We start from the raw sequence: 12,370 nt of genomic DNA, 5'->3' as shown, positions 1-12,370 counted from the left end.
ACCCACTTCCTATGATGCCCTGGGGCCATCTTTCTTATCTCTCTGTTTCTCCTCAGGAATCAAAATCTCAACTCTGTCTTTGCAATCCACAGTCTTCCTGGAATTTTCCTTCTGGCCAAACTCACAGCATTGTACACTATCCTGCTGATCTCTTTGCTTTTGATATGCAACATAAATGTGGCTAAAAGCCCCCAACAATAGCCATGCCACAGCCTCAAGGTTTGATTGCTTTTTAATTTCTTTTTCAAGATTAATCAGTCCATTGCCCTTTGTCTCAGTCTCAGCAAAGTCTCTGGGCAGTAGCAAAATGCAGACAAACCTTCTTCCAAGCCATACCACACATCAGGTGGAGTCCAACAACCAATGCAGTCCTTCTTCCCAACAGAAACCTCCCAAGCCTGGTTTTTATTATCAGGCCCTCTATCAGCCTTCTGGTCTCCTGAGCTCTGACCAGAATCCCCTCTACAGAACAGCCTAAGCTGCTCCAGCTCTACACATTCAGGCAACATGTCCAAACCTTTCCAAACTCTGCCCGCAAGCCCTTTCAAAAGCCTCTAGAAAAACATAGTCAAGAATAGTCACAGCAAAAGACCCCACTCCTAGGTACCAAATTCTGTCTTAATTACTTTTTACTTGTTGCTGAGACAAAATACCTGAAGCCCAATTTCAGAAAGGAAAGATTTATTTCTTACATTTTTTGCAGGTTTCAGTTCACACTCAGTTGGCTCCAAGGCAGGCAGGTATGGCTGGGCCACAGTTCATGGAGGCTGCAAAAAGCACACAGGAACCAGCAAAAAAGCAAGATACACCTTCTTCCTGCCATTGAATTACATCCTGGCTCCACCCAATGTGGGTTTAGGACTGACACTATCAATCCGAACACTAGACAATGAACCATCATAAATGCACAATGCAAACTCATGAGGCCTGGGGGGCACAGGCATAAACCATGACATTCCACCCCTGGCCCCCAGGACTCATATACATCCATTATGCAAAAGACATTTAGTCCACCTCCAAGAGTTGCCAAAAGACCTTCCTATCAAGGTCACTTAGGTCTTCTCAGGAGTTATCTTAGAACCATTCATAACACCTCATGGCTCTTCTGTCAGTGTCAGCCACTTAGAAGAGTCACAATCATTGCTTCACCAGGTTGCTCTCTGTGAAAGCTTGGGAGATTTTTCTCCTGTGACTCTTCTTAGGCACACCTTGCATTGAAGGTGACTTTCCTCTGTGGTTTCATCATCTCCTTGATGAGACAACCAGGGGCTCACTGAATATCTTAGGATGATGCAATCAGAGATTATTTTATATCCTGGGTCTCCACCACCCTTGAAGGGCTGGGGCCAAAATATTGGCTATCCATTTAGCCCATCTGTTTCTCTGAGTTTTGGCTTCCAAACCTTAGCTGTCAAACATCCAAAAGAAGTTTTTCATAACAATACAGTATATTACAGGCAGTAAGTATAATATTACTATTTTATCTAAAGATGAAACATCTTAGAACATTAAATGAATCCTATTTTCTTCTATCCATGGACATTTTAGCCTTTGAATACCTACAGTATTAACACTTGCATATTTTACATAATATATCAGGAATCAGAACCATACATAGTATTGCATCATGACAATCACGAGATTCTTGTAATAATCTAAATTCTTGTTTGACATAAAATATCCCTTTTAGTCAATCACCCTTATCTAATACACAAGAAGTTTTTTGTATATTATTGAAAAACTTATTGATCTTTAGTTGAATGTGAATCTCACAAGTCTTTGTGAGCAGCAAAGGTGTGCACATGAGACAAAAATCTGTTACCATAAGTAATCCCCATTTTACAATCATGGAGTCTTATGCATCCAGAATTATGAATATATGCAATACATCATATATTTGATTAAAATCAACTGTCATAACCGTGTGAAACCTTTATACATGCATGATCAAACCAAAAATATGTATTACTTCATTTGATAATGACCAATGTGAACATTTAGGAAAAACTTTCATAAATTTATTTGAGGTGTCTCCTATAGTGATCTGGAGATCATTGATGTCTCTAATCAATGGATAAAAACTGGTTAAAAATGTTACCAGACAGCTGCTTTCTTATTTATCAATCAGAGCTTGGTCCACCAATCTAACTGCTAAGGGACTTTATTTATTTATATTTTTAAATTTATTTTTATTTAAAGAAAGACAAAACAAAACAGAAAGCAGGCATAAATAGTACATCATTCAAATTAAAGAATAAACAGTAATAAATCACTACTTTGTGTGTTTTATTGTCCTCTTTCAAACAATTGTTCAAGATACAAATGTGGACCATATAAATGGGAATTCAATCAGGGAGACTTCAAGTAGTTCTGTTCAACTATCTAATAAAAAGTAAGTAATATGGTAATCAATCCTATACACTTAATCATGTATGTATTTATCCATATCTTCATTTATGTTGAGTTTAAACAAACCAAAGCAGATTAAAATCACTCTAGTTGAAGATTAATAGTATTGTTTGATTTCACATCATGACACTATAGAACCAGCACTGGGTACTGCAGTCCCCTTTTTTCTCCTTCAAAGTATTTGTTCATTTCATCATGTATCATAAAATCAGTTTTTCTAAATTATTGATAGGTTTTATGGAAGCATGCACCTTAACATGTGTTACTATCCTTTCTATATTAGAGGGAGAAACAGAACAAAGCAGGACAGAGCAAAACATAATCCTAGAGATACATAAAACTAAAAAGACATATAAAACTGCTGTACAAGGAGTTCTACCATGGTTACTGTGTTGTCTCTTGTTATCATCAATAAAAATGGCTATATCATCGGATAAAATATAATTGAATATATCACTGCATAACAGTATTAACAGAAATAGAACTTTGTAGATAGTGTAGAGCTACAAAAACAGATATTAATCAAGTCAGAATGGGTATTATAGAGAATCATTTCTATTTTCAGTGTAGTTGTCTACACTCTGACAATACTATCAACCTAACGGTTTTGAATAAAATAGTCAATAACAAGAAGCAATCAAACAAATCAGATTTAAATAAATTCAGTAATGATATAACAGTATAAGTTATAGAGGAATCTGGTTTAAGTTAACAGGAAATTAAAGGTGATTACTGTGGTATATCCTGATATTTTTGGGATAGCTGTCTGTGCCCTCAGATTTAGTGCTTGTATAAAAACTGGGATGGAATAAGTTCTATCTAAACAGAGTGGTACAAGTAATATGGGTTTTAATTCCTGATACACTTATAGCAAAATCTTCTTCTGTCTTTTTAAAGTCTATTCTTCCCTGGAAAAAAAAGAGCTCTAACGGATATAACAGCAAGTGTGTATAGGGCTGTTAAATAGCTGACTATATTAATGTTTTTGGATCATTGAACAAAGCTGTTTGCAGTCTCTCTGTTTGAATGTCTACTTTGTATTCTTTGATACTGTGATTTGAGCAACTATTTCCAAGATGATAATATGTAATCTATTAACAGGTGATTTCGTACTGTTATGTTTTTTCTTGTAGTTCTGTATTATGTGTAATCTTACACTGCTTTGTTTTGTTTTGTGTTTTTCTCTTTTTCCTCTTAAATTAAAAAAAATAAAGTCTATTCTTCCGCTTTCACTCCCCCAGGGTGTACTGTGTATTTTTGGGTCTCTCCAACACCTTTGGTTTTATATTGTGTGGGCAACCTGCTATTTATCTAAGTGTTTCTGAAATTTCTCACTCCAGGACTTGACCTCTAGTTATATTTCTTTACTTATTAAAGCCTTTCTTTCCAACCTACCCATAAATACTGGTCCAGTTGCCCCTATTACTCTCTCATTCCCTATCACATCGAGTTCTATGTTCTCATATTCAATTTTGGTCCAAATACCCTTCTTCAGGTCAATTATACTTCCTATAAAGAGCATCTCAGTTGGCCCTATTTCTTGATCCACTCTGTCTGTGATTCTCTCTTTTTTTCCTTAATTCAGTGTATATAGGACATCTGTATTAGAAATTATATCCAACCTTCTCTGTCTCATTTCTGTTGTTCTCTTTTTCTGTCATCAGATGTCTATTTGTCTTCTTCACTTTGCTTTTTGCTCCATTCATTGTGGCCTCTCTACCACTGTTCCTGAAATCTTGGTGATTTTCTCTCTCTTTAGAACGTCCTATAGTATTCTCTGTAGGGTTGGATTGGTGGTTGTGAATTCTCCCAGTTCCTCTTTATCTTGGAAGCATCTTATTTCTCCATTAATTTCTAGAAAAACTTTTCAGGATACATCAATCTGGGCAGTAGGTTATTTTCTTTCAGGACTTGGAATGATTCACTCCATTTTCTTCTTGATTTGATTGTTTGTGCCAAGAAGTCTGATGTAATTCTGATGGACTTTCTATAGACGATCTGTTTCTTCTCTCTGACAGCTTTTAATATTCTGTTCTTATATTGGATTTCTGGTATCTTGATAATTATATGCCTATGTGTAGTTCTGTTTTGGTTTAGGTGGCTTGAGTTCTGTATGCCTCATACAGCTGAGAATCTTTTACTATGCTTGGGATGTTTTCCTTATTTTTGTGAATAGAATTTGTAGTTCCTTTGTTTGTACTCCTGCTTCTTCATTTACATTCGTTATTCTTAAGTTATACATGCTGTTGTCATCATCTAGCCTTTGTACTTTTACTACTTGTTTTCTTGTTATATTTAAGAAATTTTTCCTTTCATTATCCTACAGTGCAAACCTGTCCTCTAGTTTGGATAATCTACCCTAGTTTCTTGCAATTCATTTTGCCAGCTTGCAAAGGAATTTTTAAATTTATGGTTCTCTCTTTGAACCAGCTTCCTTTCTTCTAACTTTTCTCTATTTTCCTCATGAAACAATTCTCCCCTTTTTTTGTTTTCTTCCCTTTTTCCATGTTTTTTTCTTGGGAGGTGCTTAGCATTCCTTAAGTTATTCTATTTATATCTTGGTTTATTCGGTTAAATACTTCACCTTTCAAATTATCTATGCATTCCTGAAGATATTGCTATATGTCTCCCAGGGCCATGTCTGATATTGCATGTTTGCTGTCCTCATTCTGCTTTGCATTTACAGTTCCTGGATCCATGCTCTCATGATTGGGGAATGGGAACCCTTTCTTGTTGCTTCCTCTTATTATTTTTTTTTTCCTTCCATACAGGTGTATATGGGAGGTCCAGGTTCTTTGTTTGTAGGTTACAGTTTGTCTGAAGTGCTGATTGTATGTCCCCCCGCCCCCAGTGCAGTGTACTATGTGGATACAGAACAGGGAAGCCTATGCTGCACCCGCCCCCTCTGGATTAATCAGCTTGCTGAAGGCTTACTGCATTAGTTCATTGGGACTGGTATGGGCTAGCCTATTGGTTTCAGCCTGAGGCATGACACAGGTCAGGTGCTCCCCATCAATCCCACTTGAGAAGGAAGAAGCTGACCGAAGTCACTGCAGCCCCTTGTTCTGGCCAATTTGCCCTGTCCCAGAATGTCATCTCTTGGAGGCTCTATGGAAGGCATTTATTCCCATCATTCACCACAGGTCGATGCAGGGTTCCCTGCCAGCTCAGCTTGTCAGTTAAGATCACCGACTCCCATCTTCATTGCAAATGCATCTCCAGTGAGATGAAACTGATGAGCTTTTGTGTAGTTCCATAAATCTTGGCTGCATGAGATCAAGTGTAGGAGTGGCAGCAAGTTCAAGTGGCAGCACCAAGACTGTAGCTTTTTCAGTAGAAGCACTGGGACTGTATTTTTAAATGGTTTCTCTCAGCTTAATTCGTTCCAGGCTTGGGAGGGTCTATCTCCCTCTGCCTGGGTCTCACTATGCTGTATTATTTTTGGAATCTAAGGTGACATCTCAGAGAATCTCTGCAGCCTGCTGTTACCTATCCACCATCTTTTCTCCTCCAGGACTTTGTTTATTCATCCTAATAATATAATTTCTAAATAATGAGACTATAAATCAGTGATGAAGAACAACATATTGCATTCATATACCCAGTCTTTGTGACATTTTGAGCAGCTGGCAACCAATGTGAAACCATGCTTCATAAATTCACAACCCAAACATATCTTTGATCAAACAATGCAAACTTGGAAAAAGAGAAAAGTTACTGAGCTTAAAATGAAAGGAACAGCTTTTCACAGAGTGGACAAATGGACAAACAGACAGATGATCAGTGTGGATTCAAACAAACACAGAAATCAGCACACAACTTGTCGGGGTCTGTGAGAATATTTAAGTTCCCCAAAAGCCATTTATGTACTTGTACCATGCCTCTTTGTTAAACTAGCTGCCCTCTTAAACCCCATGCTTTTTGTCTCATTGATCTATCTCTAACAGTGGGGTGTTAAGGTCTCCTATTTCAATTATATACTTGTGTTTGATTTTTCATGTCCATTAGTATTTGTCTCATATAGCTGGGTGCTCCTGTATTTGATGCATATATATTTGTAATTCTTCCTCTTGTAGTTTCTCACTTACACATATGTAGTGGCCTTCTTTATCTCCTTTAAACATTTTAGGTTTAAAGTTCACATTTCCTGCAAACAGAATGGCTATCCTGCTTTTTTCTGGGTTCCTGTTTCATTGAAAGCTGTTTTCCATCTTTTGTCTTTTAACCTATGAAGTTTTTTTTTTTTTTTTTTTTTTTTTTTTAGTAAAATGTGTTTCTTGTATACAGCATATTGTGGGTTCCTGTTTCTTGATCCACTCTGTCAACCTGTTTCTTTTTATAGGTGAGTTGTGTCCATTTACCTTTTTAAATATCACTGATAATGTACTTCCTTGACTTTGCCATGTAGTATTCCTGTTGTTGATTTCCTGCTTTTCTGCCTTGTTCAATTTCTTGCCCAGCCTGGTCATTTCTTTCTGTTGTTCTGGAGATTGTGGTCATTTTTATCTCTATGTAGCATGTCTTTCAGTAATCCTTCTAGGGTTGGTTTGATTGACATGAATTTCTTCAGTCGTTCTTTGTCATCGAAGTATCTTGTTTCTCCATTAAATTTGAAAGACACTTTTTCTGGGTACATAGGTCTAGGTTGAAAGTTGTTTTCTTTTAGGGCTTGAAATTTTTCACACCAAACTCATCTTAACCTGAAGGTTTGTGCTGAAAAGTTTGCCTTAATAGTAATCATAGTCTTTACTGGACAGGTGTGTTGTGTCTTTTCTCTAACAGTTTTACTATTCTGTTTTTATGCTGTATATCTGGGATCTTAATTATTATATGTTTGAACATAGACTTATGATTGTTGTGACTGTTTGGCACTTTGTGTGTCTCACTTTTTTGTATATCAGAATTTTCTTCATGTTTGGAAATTTTTCTGTTTTTATTTATGTGAATAGCTTAGTTATGTCATTTGCATTGACTCCTGAATTTTCACTGATGTCTATGAGTCTTACATTGCTTCTCTTGGCATCATGTTTAAGCTGCTGGATTGTCATTTCATGATGCTTTGTTATTTTTATATGTTCTACACATTCATGATCACTCCCTGCAATACTGTCCTCAAATTATGAAATTCTATCCTCAGCTTCATTTAAATGGTTTTGCCAGCTTTCAGTATATTTTTTTGTTTCTTGACTATCTCTTTACATATGTTTCATAGATTCTGCTTGTTTTCTACATTGTTCATTCATAGTTTCAATTTACCATGCTCCTGTATTTTTGTTTTATGTATTTCTTCTCTAGCTATGTTGAGCAACTAGTTTACTATAGTTGTTATTTCTTTACATGAGAAATTATTTCTAATTCAATTTCCTCTATAGCATCATAGATTTATTTCTTTACTTCATTTTCTATCTTTTGAGGTTTCTGATTTATGACTTTTAAAGTCCTCTATTTCAATGTAGGTTGGTCTTTCTCCTGATGGACTAGATGTTTGAGATTGCATTTTGCCTTTTCTTTTTGTCATTTTCCAATAGGTATAATACCCATGGTGGGACTGTTTCACTCACATTTTGCTTTAACTCTTTTGGCTGCTCCCATATTCCAAAGCTGTCTAGATTGTACACATGTATTATGGGTAGAGAGGAGAGTCCCCTGAGTCCCTCTCCTTGGGCTAGGGGCTCCTCCATCTCCATCTTCTGTCAAGTAGTAGGCCTGTCATGCAATACCAAGGAACTCTCACAGGGACTGTCCTAGTCATGGGGCCTTAACTTCAGGAGAGGTCAGCACTCCCTGGGTCATGCAGTGTGACTTAAACAGGAGCCAGCTGTGATTCCAAGTCCTCCATGGGATTCACAATTCTATCACTTCTAAGGCCTTCAACATGCCCGTGGCAGTCACATGAACCCTTCACAGTTTCTACACGCCTCCTATCATTGTCAATTATCAGGTAAACGAATATTCATTCCACAAGAGAAACCCTGCTTTTGTTTTGAAGAGCACAAAAGCAGACTTTCTTTTTTTCAGCAAAACATACTGGTATTGGTGAGGAAGTGCACAAAGAAAATTTCTTCTCTCTTGCTTGTGGTAAATTCACTTCAGATATCATTTTGACAGTTAATTTCACATTAACTAATCTGACTATCTTAGGATTCTGTACATAGAATCCTGTCTATGTCATGAAGAGAATTTTGTAAGATATTCACATGAACTTTGTTTCCAACAACTGAAAATTGCAATGTGAATATCCAATAACATTTGAATGAATAAAAAAAAACACAGAAAACCATGAAGTGAGAACCTACGAAAGAAAATCCATGGGAAAACACTGTACAGCAATCTCACTGTACATAATCCTTAATGATTATGATTGATGAAAGAAGGCAGAGAGGTCAAATTCTATCCAGTCATTACATACATTTTGAAAATGTGACAAGACACATGTGATAGAAGAAAGGTCAGTTCATATAAGAGATAAACTCTGTTCTATCAGAGTTGCTGTGTATCAGGAATCCAAGAGGCTTTGCTGGATCTGTTACAATCATATCTCTGTAAAGACAGGCTCAGGGGAGATGGCACTAGGGCATAATTTGCTCTCAGGGTCTGTCCCTTGCTTACAGGCAGGACCCAAGGCAAAAGCCTGGTGCCTTTTGGACTCTTTTCCCTTTTCTCACTCAAAGCTCATCAGGCTCTCCTCTTGCAAGCTTCAGAGATAGCAGTGGCTTCCCCACAGCAAGAGATCCAGAGAGGGAGAAAAATAAACACTAAAATGTAAGAGAGAGCATAAGAGGGAAAGAACACAAGATGGGTCACAGTTATTTTAATGCTTGAACCTTAGTATTTGCATCACATGATGTCTGCCATATTCAGTTATTTAAGAGTGAGTGAAGAGCTGGGGAGAGAGCTCAGTATAGAGTACTTGGTTACCATGCATGAGGCCCTGCGCTCAATTTCAACACTGCTAATGCAAAATAACAACACTAATAATAATAATAATAATAATAATAATAATAATTCAGTAAGTGAGGCCCATAATGTAGGGAATGGGCTACTCAGCTTTTGGCATCAGAAGGTCGTCTGTCAGCTATTCAGTAGGAGTCAGATCATGGGAGTGCTAATTCACACAGGTGTGAATGTAGAAGTAATGCCAGAATATTTGGGGGTGCAACTCCATCCATAGTGCTGGCATAGCCTGTGTGAGGTCCTGACTCGAGGCCATAGCATCAATACGTAGAAGAAATTGTGATGCTTAGGGAACATAAAGATGATTGAATTGAAGAACTTCTGCCCCCTCATGATGCCACCAGGGAATATGTCCAGGAGGTCAGTGTCATTTCTACCACCAGGCAGCACTGTATTCCACGTTCATCACACCGGTTCCTGGATTTAACCTCTAATTCTGTACACTATGTACACAAGACACTAGCCAACAGGCGTTACAATTGTCATCTCAGACTGGTGAAAATATCCCTAGGAAGTAGATGCCAGGATGACCTCTATATTGCATGGGGACACTCCATGAAAGACCTGAGGCATGGTGTCTTGTCTAGGTTTATGTAGGAAGTCAGGAGGAGGATTTGGGTCTAAACCCAGATCTTTCTCCTCAGAGCTGTGACCCTGTCATCACTGCTGGTTTTTCTTAGCCTTGGGGAAGCCTTGCCTCCTATCATGGATCTGTCACATGGGTGAAGCTGTTCTCTTCATTGTAAAGGACACTGGAGAGTCATTCCATGGGCTTCCAAGGTATCCACAGTAAGAATCTCTGGGGGATACCATAGGACACAGGTTCACACAGACATCATAAAAAGAGCTGGTGAGTGCATTTAACCACCAATTTACTAGGCTATGACCCTAATGCAATGGCCAGAGCAAATTTTGCCACTGTTCTCTTGTGATTCCATGTTATCCAGGACACAAGTCCCTCTAAAGAACAGATCAGGTACTACCCACATTACTGTGAATGATTCTAAATACCTGGTCTCTGTGTATGTGAACACATAATAGAGGAATAGGTGCCCCAGAAGACACACATAATGGAATGATGCATCTCTATATGAACTGAAGAGGAAGGAATGGCAGGCAGAACACAGTCCCTCTGACCACTCATTTCACAGATATTTGCAGTGCACCAACCCTGTAGAGTAAGCACAAGTAGAGCAACACTGCAGACACCATTCTCTTTCTCACAGAGACAACACCACGAGGGTGGGAAAGGAAGATGGATTCCATGCTTTCCTAAAGAACGAAGCATGGTGGTCACAGCACTTTTAGGGACTACTATCAGCAGGGGAAGTCTTCTTGGACCAGCACTGTCCCATTCAAGGCAGAGAGAAGGCTGGGCTGGGCTTTGTGCAACTGGAGAAGAATGCTGGTGTCCAATTCTACAAGATGTCCCAGCTGAATTGGATCAACCTGAGCTCACTGAAACTAAACACTGCGTTCAGAAGATTTTGGCTTTTCCCTGTGGGTCTCTGATGAGTGCATGGGACACTTGACAAGGAGAAAGACTGCCAGTCTTGGGACCTCATGCAACCCTGAGGCATGCAGAAATGAGTTGGTCAAACCTGAGTGAGAAACTTTGCTGGGGTGGATTTGTGAACAGAGTTGTCTGTGACAGGCACTGGGAAGTTCTGGGCCCTGCAAGGAGCCAGGACAGTTGGTGATTGTTCTCCTTCTGCTGATGCATGGCTGGTTCATGACTAACTTCAAGTCCCAATTGCAGAGCTTTGGTCATCTGCACCTCCATTGACCTCACCAGCTCTGGGATCAAAGTGAAAACTAGGGTGAGGCACGCACTCTTAAGGAATTCCATAACTGGCACTTTTACTCACGCCATGACAGGTGTCTTGAACTCCACTTAGGCCATGTCCTGCAAAGTACCTGCTTTTACCTTCCCAGCCACTTGTAACCCATCCCCTAGTATTTCTTTCAGTTTTGATTTTTACTCCTATCTCTATAATTATTCTCAACATCAAATTCTAAGTTAATTTTAATTTAAAGTGAAGATATCATGCATTTCAACATATTCAATTCAGTAGCATGTCATCACATCACCAATTTGTACAATTTCCACATCCATTGAGTTCCAGCACTCTGCTCAGTTTTGTAGCCTTCCATATTCTTGTACTCTCTTACTATTCCCCACTCACTCTGATTTTTTCACCATGTGATTTAGCTCTCTGGGTCTTTAATATTCGTGCATCAGACAATGTTTGACCAAATATTCCTAGAGGAGACTGGCTGCTATTGCTCTTCGATAGAAGACAAAATCCTGGGTAGACCAAAGTGTACAGATAAAATGTAAAGACTATTGTTTATCTACTCATCTTTTCATGTTGGAAAAGCTTTCCCATGATTTCAGTGGTACAAGGGAGAGAGAAAGATCTGATTCTTTACATTTGAAAAACAGAAACAAGAATAATGTATAATCCACAATAAGAAATCTTTGCTTACATGCAGTAGGCAGATAAATAGTTTGTATTAGAAGTGACAAAGAGGTGTCATGAGTCCATTCTGTGAGAGATGAAAAATTCTTGTAATTCAAAAGAGAATCACCACATGTAAACAAATGTAGAAAATGCTTAGATTCCCAAAGCTGATTCATGCAGGCACACATCCCTGACATGTGCTGTGTCCCCATCTGATGGCGGGTTTTAAGGCAAGTGCTGAACATCACTGGGGAGAACATGGTGTTCAGAGAAGAGCCCTGTCCAGTAGCTCCCATCACAGCTCTAGACAGGTGTCCCCAGACCTTGCAATGCTCACAATAGAGATTTATCCCACACAGAGATCCACATAACTTTTCAGGCTTTGTGTTTAAGACTGTGGTTCACTGCACTGTTTGAAGCAGGAGGACACTGGGAGCCTTGCTACACTTCACATAGAGAGTTCAAGGGATTAGAATGGATCACAAGAACCAGGGAAAGCTGCGGGGATGCTGAGCTCAGTCTTTCTGGGCCCACAAGATAAG

At 38.7% G+C, this 12,370-nt stretch overlaps 1 protein-coding gene across 1 annotated transcript in view; it reads right to left on the bottom strand.

The window, feature by feature from the left end:
- The window catches only part of LOC134474488 (zinc finger protein 709-like), a 79,580-nt gene extending 68,267 nt beyond the window's left edge, over positions 1–11,313 (bottom strand). The window contains exon 1 of the mRNA XM_063242659.1: positions 11,291–11,313. Coding sequence (XP_063098729.1) covers positions 11,291–11,313 — 23 coding nt within the window. The remainder of the gene's footprint in view (positions 1–11,290) is intronic.
- Positions 11,314–12,370: the final 1,057 nt, after the last annotated feature.

This window comes from Cavia porcellus, unplaced genomic scaffold, assembly GCF_034190915.1.
Source record: "Cavia porcellus strain 051 isolate PalLab524CR breed Dunkin Hartley unplaced genomic scaffold, mCavPor4.1 scaffold_32, whole genome shotgun sequence".
Lineage (NCBI taxonomy): Eukaryota > Metazoa > Chordata > Mammalia > Rodentia > Caviidae > Cavia > Cavia porcellus.
The sequence above is the reverse complement of the archived record's forward strand: the minus strand, read 5'-3'. Positions and strand labels throughout refer to the sequence as shown.